This window comes from Siphateles boraxobius, unplaced genomic scaffold (genome assembly GCF_051911475.1).
Source record: "Siphateles boraxobius isolate OS27281-9 unplaced genomic scaffold, OSU_SipBor_1 35, whole genome shotgun sequence".
In the NCBI taxonomy this organism is placed as follows: Eukaryota; Metazoa; Chordata; class Actinopteri; order Cypriniformes; family Leuciscidae; genus Siphateles; species Siphateles boraxobius.
Window position 1 is genome coordinate 1,498,360 of NW_027508975.1, and position 14,005 is coordinate 1,512,364.

A 14,005-nucleotide genomic window follows, 5' to 3' on the forward strand; every position below is an offset into this window, starting at 1 on the left:
AATACTAATGCAAGGATAACCAGGATTACGTTGGCGACAAGATTTTCAATAAAATAGTTATTTACACGAGGACCCAATAACTCAATAAAATCAATGATTAACACCTCTACAGAATATTGGACTGAAATAAACATGGAATAGTTTTTACAGCAGCCTTTAGATGGTGAATGTCTTTCCCTCATATTATGTAAACATTTAAGCAGTAAACTCAACCGTGTATGTGTGTGTGTGGCCAATGGATTGTTTGATGTGAATAAATCAATTTTACTAAAAAAATAAATAAAATAAAAATAATAAAAATACGCCATGCAAATGAAACATTTTCATATGTATACACAACTGCCAAATGGGTAATCTCTGCTGGGGGGAAGCATCTTAAACAAGCCTAAGCTGGTTTTCATCTAATTCAAATGCTTAAAACATCTTTAAAAACCATCCAATAGACCAGCTTTTCCATACTAGAATCTCAGATACCCCCCCATCACAGAAGCGATGTTTCATTCATTCACTCATAAATGCATCTCGACACTAAATGTTTTATTTGAGCAATTATGAAAGAGTGAGATCACACTGTTAAGCCACTGAATAGCAGTGAATAGGAGTCGGTGAGCGAGATCACAGCGCACAGAGTTTGGCCCCTTTTGGCGAGATGGTTGAGTCCTCGTCAAGGTTGCTGTGGGATCCCAGCATCACCGTTCACTTCGAGCCACACCGCGATCCGCTCCGCTTCTGGCTGAGGGAGAGAACAACTACCTTCATGTGAACATGAGCATAGATGACACAGAGGGGCACAGCGTCACATCCACGGGATTCCTGACCGTTTTCAAGAGAGGATGTATTAGATGTGGTCCGGTGGACTCCCAAGCAAAGAAAATAATGGGGATTAAAACTGGAGTTACATTTTGGAATCTGATATTTTTTATGATGGTCACATGCGTGCGAGGTAAGTCGTCAGTCTCGAGGAGTTATTCGGAGGTTTTGCATCAGTGTATATGGATGGCAATGAGCTTGGAGTGGATGTAGAGAGAGGAGAGCCAAGCGTGCAGCAGAATGCTTGAGAATAAAAGCGCGTTTACTCAATGCAGGCATTGAGCGAGGACTCAATAAATATTCTTGCAGTATGCTCGAGCGGATACGTGAGTTGCTTGTGGCCATTAAATGATATATCACAAAGTGATATATGGGGCGTAGAGCTGTTTTAGATATGCATACAGGGGGGTTTCAAATAAGCACTATTAGGAAACAGCTAATTATGGAGAATCTCAAATGAACGCGTGTAATTTTCGGGTAACGCAGCTCGAATGGTTGGGAATGGAAAGAGAATCACGATTCCTTTAGGTGTAGTAGATATACAGCAAACAAAATGCACCATTAACACATCTAGAAGTAGTCAAGAACTGGCTGGATAACGCGTGACACGAAGATTTCGACCTTACACTTGTCAATCTCGCGATGGGATTGACGCGTCTGGACGTCTATTGATCAGCCTTGATTTTGGGGGGGTTTAACTGTTGCACGGCGTCTCCATATAGGCTGCTACATGATACATGGTCGCATATAGCCTAGGTTTGAAAAACACCCTTTCAATGCATTTATTTGGAGGAGGCTCGGTGTGAGCTCTCGTCTATCTCTGTGGGAAATGAAATATATATGGCTTTTAGAAAAGAAGTTTTAGAAACAGAATGTTTTATCTTAGGTTTCTGGTTTCGAAAAAACCTTTGCAGTTTGATTGAATTTAGTAGGGTGGGGGCAAACCCCTGGGCAGCACTTCTGCCTGATGTGTCTTGGTCATTACCACCTGCCTCGCATTTTAATTTGCATCAGAGCTGATTCATCTGATGCTAAACGGCTTGTAGGGATAGGACCACCACCTTAAGTAATAAATAAAATATTCATTTTAACTCCTTATTGTATAGATTTAATCAACAGTTTGATCATTTCTTGATATTCTTACTCTATCTAATGCTTTAGCGCATCAAGTATGACGTCACGCGGAGTGAAAGGGTACTGAAATGGACATGATGTGTTTCCTAGTTGGAGAGATACGGACAAACAGCAGTAGGGTACCGGTGATCGTAAAGTGTGCGAGATGCAGTCTTGTTTGCTGATAACCCGTCGCGTGGTGGCAGTGTGACGAGATCCCGAGGATAATTAATGCGATCTAGACCTCATATCACTGCCTTAGAGAGAGAGAGAGAGAGAGAGAGAGAGAGAGAGAGAGAGAGAGAGAGAGAGAGAGAGCGCTATCCAGTGAGTCATTATGACGTACAGTTGTTTGATGTACTTAAATAAATAAATACATAAACATATGGCACGAAGACACATTATACCTTAATTAATGAATAAGAAACATCTACAGCCTAAGATGGTTTGCTGGTCTCCTAGCCTGTCCAAACTTGTTGGCCTCCCTTTTAAACCAGCAAACGAGTTCATGTTCAAAATGGAAGACCATTTTAGACTGGTTTAAGCATGTTTCCAACCAGCAGGGATGTGCACAGTAGATATATGCTTCATGGTTTAACATCAGCAGACTTTAGGACTAAACTTAATTATGAACATGTATTTCTACTGATGCTGAATTAAAAACTCACTGACCTATGCTCCACAGGAGTCCAGGTGGTAGATTCATAAATGTAATCTCTACTCATTTCTTCATTGTAAAACAAATATTTTAAAGAATTATCATAACATGACATATGGGACATTATGGTTGAAGATGAATGAGCCATATCTAGTAGATAAATTCTGTACAGACAATTTTTTGCTTTTTAGGATCTACCAACGACAACCTAAAATTTAAGTTTAAAATTGAAGTAAACAACATGAAGATGAAATAGAAGGAAAAATGGAATGACTGTAAAATAATTGAGGCATATGTTCTCATTAATAGTCTTGTTTAAGTCTTGTTTATTTCCATAAGTTATGCCATATATAATTTCACAAGCAGCAGTGCTCTCTCAGTTTGTGTATTCTGAAAGGCTGCTTAATAAATCAGAATTTATTGGGAAAACTAATATACGAGTCTAAGGCTGCTGTGATGAAACCTGCCTAGTTTGCTTGGCTTTATCAACAGCCTTTTCGATCTCACTTATTTTGAATTATTTGCCAACTGACCACAGATCACCAGCTAGAAGCCAAACGTCCACTCAGTGGTTAACATACGGACAAGTCCTGAGGGGACAGATTAACAGCTGGAAGAGGCATCATACAGCTGGAAGAGGCATCATACTTGGGAGCAGTGCCCTATCTTACAAGTGTAAAATCCAGCATGTTACAGTTTGCCGCTGTGTAACACTGCCTCTTCTCTGGCTCGCCTGAATGAGGCTTTTAATCTCTATGAGCAAAGCATGGCTGTTGAAGAGCCAGGTGCAGAGCAGGGTCATTAAAGTCCCCAGATGTCTGCAGTCTCATAGATTTTAGGAACTCCAAAAAGCATGGTTTAAGGTTGTTTTTGTGAGTATGCCCCGCTTACAGGATGATTTCTAGCAGCCGCTTGCATGTGTGAGGCTTGTTGTGTAACATTTCTGTAGCGTCTCCCGTCAATTGACAAATGGCTCACTGCCCTCAGGTTAGAATTAAGTCTCGTGGGAAATTGAGCAACCTTGATAACATGGATCCAATTAGATGGTTTCTGTTTGTCAGTGGACATGTGAAATGAACATAAAGGGTCATGAATACCTCATCTAAAGGGAATATGTTAAAGCGGATTGAAGGGGATCAGTCGAGATCCGTGCTTTGCTGCAGACCGTACAGTTGCTACTTGGATATGCATCACCTTTTTTCCCGTCCTGAGCAGAATCGATCGGGAGTTCGAGTGATTCTCTCACAGTAACAAAGCGTAGCATGAACGCTCAGTAGATCACCCATAGTTTTCCCTTGACGTATCTTCTGTTCTTCTCCTTAATAGCTCCTGGTGATCAGCGTTGCATTAGTCATAAACAAATACTCACACCTATGTTGGTTTCTTGACTTCTACTTGAATACATTTGAAGTGTTAAACAGCTTGCAGTACAAAAAAACACACACACAAAAAAAAAAACCACAAAGACATTGACAGATGGATGGCTTTTCAGAAGGGATGATGTTTTAAGAGAAAGGTCTCATAAAAACCTGTGATGTTGGGTTTTGTGGTTATTTAAAAAACAACTAAATGTGCAGTGTAAGCAGGGTCTAAAAACTAAAATGTTACCAAATCTTTTCTGTAACCTAGTGAGTGCATACAGACCATACATATTTATTGCTCTAATTACATAATAATAAAATCAATAAACATGATGCCAAACCTGCTAATGTTGAATTCATTTACAGATCTTAAAAATGTATTTAACGATATGAAACTGTGCATTACCTTTGCATTCATTTGCAAAGGTAAAAAATAATCATTTGTATTCTTTTTGAATTAGAAATAATAATATAATGTAAGAGTGACAGTCAAACGATTCTGGAATCCATTTGGGAATGAAACAAGTGAATCATTGAATCATTGACTGTACCAGTTGGGTAGGCAATTTAAAAAAAAAAACACCTTTTGTTTTACTGGTTGAAACTCTCTTAACATCCTGATAGCATTCAATAATAGAAGTGGTCTGAATATTAAAACAGTGTATTAAAAAAAGTGTTGGGATCAACCGTAACAGCTTGTTATTGTTAGCCTCTTTAAAAAAGTGCCTACCCTACCCTACCTTTAAGTGCTGGTTATTCATTTTGGTGACTTAATGTGAGGAATAAAAAATATGGAATGTTGCATTTCCTTGTAAAATTACCAGCTGTTTTATTGCCTTGCTAGTTTTTTTCTTTCATTTGATGCTTGGTGGTGTGCATGGTGCAAGAGTGTTTACAAGCATATACCCAGCCTCATTTTGCATTTTAATTATTGTGTGTCTAGAGAAATAACCTGAAATCTTCAAAGGTCACACTGCAGAAAAACATCATTTTGGGGTACACCATTAAGGAAATTCAGATTCAAGACACAGAATTCCCATGTATTTCATTAGTGAATTATGCATGGGATTGTCAGACGATGTTAAAGTTGCCCACTACCAACCCTGGCGTTACCCAGCTTCCATAAAAATGTGTTCTAGAAAGTTTTTGTGAATGTCCCCCATTAAGTTATTTGTGAATGTTCTCTGAACATTCAAAACGTCCAGCTTTTTAAATGTTGATCTTGATTATGATTATGCAAACATTCCATTTCATCATTTTGCAAACAATATAGGAATGTTACTTTTGAAGGTTCTCTAAACATTTTGAAAATATTTTAAAAACTGTTAGAAAAACATCCAAAATTTCATGAAAAAAAAAGTTCTATCAACGTTACTGAAAAAATGTTAGCCAGAACGTTAGCCAAATTTCTGAGAACGTTCCCTGATAGCTGGGTATTTATCACTTGAGTGTGTCATTACCAAAATGAGTGTGCACATGCAATGCATACTATATATATATATATATATATATATATATATATATATATATATATATATATATATATATATATATTGTCCTATTATTCCATCTACAAACCAACAGCATTCATGCCAGGCAGCTTTCACGGTGGTCTTGTATCTTGAGTGTAGGTTATTAGGGGCCAGCAGGGGGCACTAACAATTTCATTAATGTGATCTACTGTATGGTCCCGATTACCACCTTTTCAGCCATAGCTTGTAATAAAGTGTCAAGGAAGAGAATAACAAAAGGCTCAGTCCACAAACTAGATGATGTTCAGAGTACTGACACACAATGGTAGGCTACATGAGTGATGGCTGAGTCGCGACCTCATTACATGTAAAGGGCTTTCAGTGCATGAAGTACTTCACAAGTGCACACAAGCGCACAGTGATTCATACAATGATTTTATTTTGACCCAGAAGAACTGATTTTCTTTAACAGAGGCTATTAAACGGTGTATAAAAGCAGTCTTGCTGTCTCTCAGCAAGGACTGAATCAATTTCTGTGTGTTGATCCAGTGTAAAAAAAGAAAAGAAAAATGAAGCACTGTTGCAGCATATACAGCCACATTGAGGCGTTTTCCATGACCTTAGAAGAGTGAAAGGCTTCCAGGGAGACAGCTGTGTTGGAAACATGGTCTGATTGGAGCCCTGTGTCTGTCAGGAGGGCTCAGGTGCAGAGGTGTGGAGCTGTCTGTTTTAGCAACTCATTCTCAACACTACCTGTTGTGACAGAGTTGCTCAGTCTATACACACCTATGAACATTCACCAACACATTTACAAACTGCTAGTGCAGCCGCAGTGTCAAAAAAGAGAAAAGCTGTGTTCGTTTTCATCATGCTGGAATGCATCTGTACCACTGCAGTATTCAGGAGCTGCTTGCTTTTCACAGTGGAGGTTTAAGGAGTGCTGTATTCAACAGAGGACAGTATTTTTACTCTGTTCATTTACTCTGAAATCGCTACTCTAAGTATTTTCATTTTGGGAAATTTTTACTTTACTACATTCGAAACCATAATAGGTTTATCAGGGTTGTGCCCCATTCAGAATTGAACTGTGAATGCTTTTTATATTTCAATTAAATTTGACCTCAATTCAATTCAAACAGGATGCAGATATGCAATATGAAGCTGAATGTAAGGAATATACATACTGTGTTTTTTAAAATGTTTAATTCTAAGTCAGATACCAGTGATTGTAAAGACTTTGTTTGCTTGACAAAGTCTTGTTTGAATGTTAAAATAGTTCAAAAATTGTGAGTGTAATAGGCCAAACAAAATGATAAGACAGACAGGTAGATAGATAGATAGATAGATAGATAGATAGATAGATAGATAGATAGATAGATAGATAGATGCAAAAGTAAATACTTTTCTACTTTTACTCAAGTAGAAATTTGAAAGCAATACTTTTACTGGAGTAATACTTGGGTACTTAATACTTTCTTCAACCACTGGCTATATTCAAAAGCAATGTGGTGAATACTGTAATTAGATCCAATTAATCCATGTTTATGTTTCTGTTCAGTGCTATTTTTACCAGAAGACTGGCAATTTTCCTAGAGATGTTGGACCTAGACCTCTGCCCTCCATGAACACAGTACAGAGCCAAACTTTTATGGGTCAACTTCTGTGAATGAAGAAATGACTTCAAAGTCTATTCTGAAGTGCATTGGCTTGACAGAGAGGAGTCTCATGTCCCTCGACGACAGCCAATGGCAATGATTCAGGGGAAGCGGGATCGTGTGGCGTTATACGATTGACCTTTTGCCTTGTGAATTCGCGAGCAGGTCACATGCACCGTGGCTTTCTCGTTCGATTCTTTCCGCCTCATTGTTCTCAGCCGAGATGTGTTTAGTACAGTCAGTGATATATTTGCGGCCTCATTGTTTCACAAGCGAGGCTTGTTTGTGAGCGCTGCTCATGGTGGGCCTCTTGTTTGAGGGGGAAATGCTTGTCAGTACGATCTGGGTTCCCTGGAATCGAGGCTGCCTCATGCCGAGTTTCTCTGCCAATTTCCTCAAAGCTCATTTACTCTTTTTTCCCTTCAGTACCCCGCACATATGTTGTTTCCCTTTCATAGACAGCAGATATAAATAATATCTCTTTGAGTTCGCCTCAAATACCTCTGGAGTGATATTTTTGTAGCTGCCGTTAATTGAAGAAGAATGTCACGGATACCTGTCGTCGGCTAGAGGACACATCTGGATGAAGATCTGGATGCGGTGACCCCTTGACCTTTCGTTCCTGGGCTTCTGGCTACAGTGGAGGATGCAGCTGCTTGCAAAGGTGTCATTATAGATGATTCCATAAATGAATAAACCCATTTTTCCCCCAAACTCCCTGCACTGATAATAATATCATAGTGCTTGTGACTATGACAAAGAGTCAACAGAATGTTGATGGTTTGCTACATTTAAAATAATAGATGCCCTAAGCGAACTGTAATTTTTAGAAATATATCTCCTACTGTCTTATTTGATGAAGCATAAATAGTTTTTAGCTTTCCCGCTGAACGGGTTGCTTTATAGCATTGTTATTTTAAGTTTAAGGTGCCATTCAGCTGAGTTGTACCACCACAATAACCTATTTAAACTTGAGCGAAACTAACTGAGTTTATTATATAATGCTTTTCTACTCTGTTCCGGCTCAAATGTCGCTGTATCACAACGCCCCCATAAGTTCATCAGATAATGCAATCTCAGAGCACAATCTAATTAAAATGGCAAACATTTTAAATTAGTACGTGCTATTTTAGGAGCGTGTCCATGCAGTTTGAGATATGCAAAATGCAACTTCATCAGTTTTACCTGGGTCAAAGTCACCTTGAAACAATTTGTTCTAGTCCAGCAAGATTTAAAACCAAATTCTGAGTTACGGCCCTTCACTTTACATGGTTGATTGTGCGTGCTGTGAATGTTGATATTAATCATGCTTATCATAATTAAGATTCATCATCTCTATGCATATTTGGGACTGGTCAAGAGTTAATTCTCACCCAGAATGCTTAATTGCCATCCATGTCACATGGTCTGTGTCACATGATTTAAAAATGTGGCCTTTTAAAATATTACTTTGATGGAATGGGGAATTTTTATTGTTGGAGAGGCTGTGGGCTGTTAGGTTCTGATTAGGTGACGGATGAGTAAACCCTTCTGGGTGCCGATAAGAGCACAAATAATGAGGAGACAGGTGATCAGATTAATTCTTTGTATTGGAGTAGATGAATGGGCCACAAAGGTATATTCAATGATGTACATAGTTTTGTAGGTCAGTTACTAACATCATGATATTACAGCTGCAGCAATCCCCACGAACGAAGGAATCAACAACTCTGACAGCTCGCACAGATCACACATACACAGCAGATAGCGGCAGCGCAACTAACTACTGTACACTGCTCGACATATTACCATGACTACGGTTTCAGAATAAAAGTCCCGACTGAATGAGCCTTTAATACAGCCGCCCCCAAAGATGTGGAGCATCTTTGCTACCATGAAAGGCGACTTCACTAATCAGGGCTAGAAGCATTAGGACCATCCTTTGGTAAGGCCGGCAGGATGACTAGGCGGGCTACCGGTCTGGTATAAACTTGGCCCTTTATCTCCACATCAGCTGAACGGATATGACCATCCGGGCTTAGGTGGGTCTTGATGACTTGTCCCACAGGCCATAAGCTCCGAGGTAGTTGGGGGTCTACAACCAAAACAAATGTTTTCTCCTTCAAGTCGGGAGGAGAGGCTTGCCACTTCTGGCGAGTTTGGAGGCTAGGAAGATAGTCCCTTATGAACCTGGACCAGAATCGGTCCGCTAGGACCTGGGAATGTCGCCAGTGCCGGCGACTTAGCATCTCTGATTCTGGGTAAATGACTTGAGGCAGAGATCCATCAGGCCGCCCCATGAGGAAACTATTTGGCGTCACTGGGTCAGCATCTGCAACATCTGACGACACATAACCCAAGGGTTTTGAGTTCAGGATGGCCTCCACTTCCAGCAAGACCGTCATTAAGACTTCCTCGGGAACTGACTGTGAACCCAAAACCGTGTACAAGGCTGATTTAACAGATCTCACCTCCCTTTCCCAAACTCCACCGAAGTGGGGGGCCGATGGGGGATTAAAGTGGAAATGGATCCTCTGGCGAGCAAGCTGATGCTGTATATCAGGAACTAATGCAGCATAAGCTTCCCGTAATTCCCTTTCACTCCCGCGGAAGTTCGTACCTCGATCCGACCATAACTCAGCCGGTGTCCCTCTTCTTGAGACAAACCTTCTAAGAGCCATGAGGAAGGAGTCGGTACTCATGCTTGGGAGTAGGTCTAAATGGACGGCTCTCGTGGTCAAACATTTAAACAGAATACCCCAACGCTTCTCCGTACGTCTTCCAAGTTTGACCAGCAATGGTCCAAAGCAGTCCATTCCACAAGAATGGAAGGCAGGCTTGTAGAGCCGCAGGCGAGCAGAGGGGAGATCTGCCATCTTAGGGATTGTCGGCCGGGCCCTCCACCGTTGACATTCTGGACAGTCATGCTGAAACCGCCGAACAGCTTCGCGGCCACGTAGAATCCAGTAATATCTCCGTATTTCCGCGAACAGCCGTTCAGATCCAGAATGATGTAATTTGTGGTCATAGTGGTGAATAATCAAACGAGTGACTGGGTGATTAGGATCCAGGACCAGAGGATGTAAAACGGAGTCCTCAATGCCTGCAGCTCTCCTCAAACGACCTCCTACCCTGATCAGACTACTGGACGGATCCATTTCAGGGGCTAATGTAATTAGTCGACTTTTGGACCTGACTGACTTTCCATTCCCTAACACTTTATAATCCTCAGGGAAGGATTCCTGCTGCACCCGTCTGAGGATATGGAGCTCAGCCTGATGGTAATCCTCAGCCTGTGGAGAAGTCCCTGGAGAAAGCGTAGTTCGAAGTTCTTGGGCTGTCACGTCCAATAGTTCCTGCCAGGTGTGGTAGTTCCATCCATCAGTGTAGCCAGAAGAGGGAGGGAAGGTACTGATCCCACAGAAGGCAGATTTCCGCAGTTCAACCTTGTCTGCTATGGTCTCAGACTTAGGTATTACTGGCCAATACTTGGGATCCTGAAGGAGAAAGGAGGGTCCTTGAGACCATCGGTTTGGTGCAGCAAGATATTGGAGAGGTTTCCCTTTAGTGAGGTCATCAGCCGGGTTGTCTGCCGAGCTTACATAATGCCAAGAACACTTATCCGTCAACTCCTGGATCTCAGCGATTCTGTTTCCTACGAAGACTCTGTATCGACAGGACTCCGAATTCAACCACTGGAGGACCGTGGTAGAGTCTGTCCACAGGGAAATAGACTTGATACGTAGGGTCAACTCGTTCTCAAGTAACTTAGCCAACTGTGCTGCGACTAGACTTCCGCAGAGTTCCAGTCTTGGAATAGAGTGAGCTCGTCTAGGAGTAACACGCGAGCGTGCTATGATGAAGGACAGGTAGGTCCGACCTTCCTGGTCGGTAGTCCGGAGGTAAGCCACCGCTCCATATGCCTGCTCAGAGGCATCCGAGAAGATATGTACCTCATGGGTAGCTCCACTCATTCCAACTTCAGTAGGGACATAAGGCCGGGGAAAGGTGATACAAGGGAGGTATTGGAGTTCCTCCTCCCAAGTATTCCAAGACTGGAAGAGCTCAGGTGGTAGGTTGGGATCGTCCCACCCTCTCTGTTTGTTCCACAGTTGCTTAATGATGACCTTTGCTCGAGTCGTATAAGGTAGAAGCCAGCCAAGAGGGTCGTATTGGGAAGCTAGGACCTTATAGATATTCCTTAAAGTAGGAGTGTTATATATCACAGGTCGGTGCTTGTAGGACAAAGTGTCCGTCTGCCAGTTCCAGCTCAGACCTAGCGTTGATTCAGGGATGTCTGACTTCTCCTGCGTCAACCACAGTTCCACACCCACAGCTCGGGCATTGGTTGGTAGGTGACTCACCACACCAGGATCACTGCAGGCCCACTGGCGAATTTCAAATCCAGCTCCAGAAAGGATATTTCGTAGTCGATCAATCAAACTTCGCGCTGCATCAACAGTAGGCAGGCTCTGTAGGCAGTTATCGACATAAAAACATCTCTCCACCGAAAACCGAATCGCCTCATCTGTCTGGGGATGTTGCTGTACATGGCGTTGTAGTGCGTAGGTTGCACAGCATGGACTGGAGGTCGTGCCAAAGGGTAGTACCTGCCACTCAAGAATCCTGGGTGCCTCATCCATCTTCAGGTCCCGCCAAAGGAAACGGAGTAGAGGACGGTCCACAGGTAGAAGGCGGACCTGGTGAAACATCGCCTTGATGTCCCCACTCACTGCCACAGGGTGTTCTCTGAAGCGGATAAGAACGCCCAACAGCGAGGCCCCAAGGGTGGGCCCTGGCAACAGGTACTGATTGAGGCTTTGTCCTTGATACTGATGGGAGCAGTTAAAGACAATGCGGAACTTTCCATTGTGACTAACAATGTGGTGAGGGATATACCAGCATTCAGTCGAATCAGGTAAAGGGTCAGTCGCTTCCCGAACAGCTCCTGTCTCAATGAGTTTCCTCATTTCCTCTTTATAGACCTCAGCCTTTACAGGGTCCTTCAGCAGACGCCTTTCTACACTGCGAAGGGTAGGTAGGACTGACTCCTTAGGTGCATTCAAAAAAGGCATGTCCTTTTGCCGCAGTAAAGGCGTAGCTAACCGATTGATACCCTGCATTTGATGGGTGAGAGTTTTAGTTTCAAGCAGCTGAAGAGCCTCGTGATCTTGCTTGGACCGGGTTACATCTTTACCCTCCCACTTCGGAACCGCATCCAATTGCCACAGGCGTTGAACGTTCTGGAAAAGTTCATCCTGAATTGGATCCATGGATGTTAACAGGCATTGCCGTGCTGCAGGAGGCCACCCCATGGAAGGAATGGGGCCCTGAAGCGTCCATCCTAGGCGTGTATGAACTGCAGCTGGCGCACCCGGGCCGCCCCAACGGACAGGCTCCGTCGGAATTATGAGATGGGGCTGATCGGAACCGATGAGAAGTAAAGGCTGGACGTCAGTAAGTGTACTGATTGGAAGACCCCGCAGATGTCTGTACTTCTGACGTAGCTGTTGTACAGGGTAAGACTGGCGTGATAGGTTAAGACGATCTGCTGTAAAGGCATGAGTGATCTTATAACTTGTTTGGGGTTTACAGAGGGAAGAGATTTGAAAGGATATGGAAGAACCATGAAGGACCTGAATATCGTCTCTCACTGTCCGCAATGGAAGATCTTCAGGGACACCCTTGATGCCCAAGGCCTTAACTGCAGTGGAGAGCAGAATAGTCCTCTCCGAGCCGTCATCCAGGAGAGCGAAGGTGTCCAGGGTGCGATCTTCATAATGTAAATTTACAGGAACCACTTTGAGCATAACTCGACCACTGACAGAGGGTTTATCCAGGAAGAGCCGATCTGGAGAGGAATTTGTCAGGCAACTCTTCTCCACTTGAGCTGAATTCTCCCTTGGGGATAGACCAACATTCACCTCATGAAGAGGGCGGAGATGGGTGCCTTGGCAGAGGTTGCAGGGCTTCTTAAGGTCACACTGAGCAGCATGGTGTGCCCTAGCGCATCGCCAACAACGGTTGTTAGTACGAATCCAGGTTCTGACCTGGTCTGAGGTAAGCTTATTGAAAGATGCACACTGGCTCAGGTAATGCTCAGTCTTATCACAGAATGGACAATAACGTTTCACTTTAGAAGGCTGAGTTCGTGAAACGGGACCCTTCCGAGAGACTGGAGTCTCAACCGGGGGTTCTCCAACCCCATGCAGGATGGTCACAGTTCTCTTTCCAGAATCTGGCTTAGCGTGAAAGACCTTAGACATCGGCTCGGAATCGTAGCTATGGCACCATGTTTCGTAACGGAGCCAGTTTGAAAGGTCAACCAGATTAGGGGTCGTGCCGGGTTGGTGGAACATATGACGACGAAAGTCAGCGCGCAGCTCAGGGGGAAGCTTACCGAGAAGGCGCGCAACATGGGACCCACAACTCAGCTCCAGTTCACCATCGCGTCCCAAGGTTCTCAGTAGGCCCACTAGTGACTGTACCTGTAGAGAGAACCTTTGGAAGGCAGATATATCACCTCGCTTGATGTCAGGACTCTCAAGAACAACAGAGATCCTCCTTAAGGCAAGCTGATGCGGTTGGCCGAATTTCTCATGAAGTGCAGCCATCGTATCAGTGAATGGGGTAAGGGAGTTCAGATAAGCATCCGCGATCATTCTAGCCTCCTCAAGCCTAAGATGATCCACTAAGATCTGGTATTTGAAAAGTTCCGTCCCGTCTGGAGGTAGCAGGTTCTCTAAAGCTATCCGGAGTCGGGCAAACTCACCCGGATCAGGCCGGCTGAACTTAGGTATTGTAGGGGTAGGTCCTCTGTACACATATTCAGACCTGGAAGGTGGTAGAAGGGGTCGATTGGGTTCTGCCTTTGGCGCTAAGGTAGGACGAATCGAATAAGCAGGCACCGAGCTGAACCGTGGGGAGATAGGCACTGACGTGCGGTTGACAGGTAAA

At 43.3% G+C, this 14,005-nt stretch overlaps 1 protein-coding gene across 1 annotated transcript in view; it reads left to right on the top strand.

Annotated features, from left to right (window-relative positions):
- The first annotated feature begins 680 nt into the window (after window positions 1-680).
- Window positions 681-14,005, top strand: part of csmd3b (CUB and Sushi multiple domains 3b) — a 487,110-nt gene continuing 473,785 nt past the window's right edge. Inside the window, exon 1 of the mRNA XM_077195799.1 lies at window positions 681-943. Coding sequence (XP_077051914.1) covers window positions 766-943 — 178 coding nt within the window. The 5' untranslated portion in view covers window positions 681-765. The remainder of the gene's footprint in view (window positions 944-14,005) is intronic.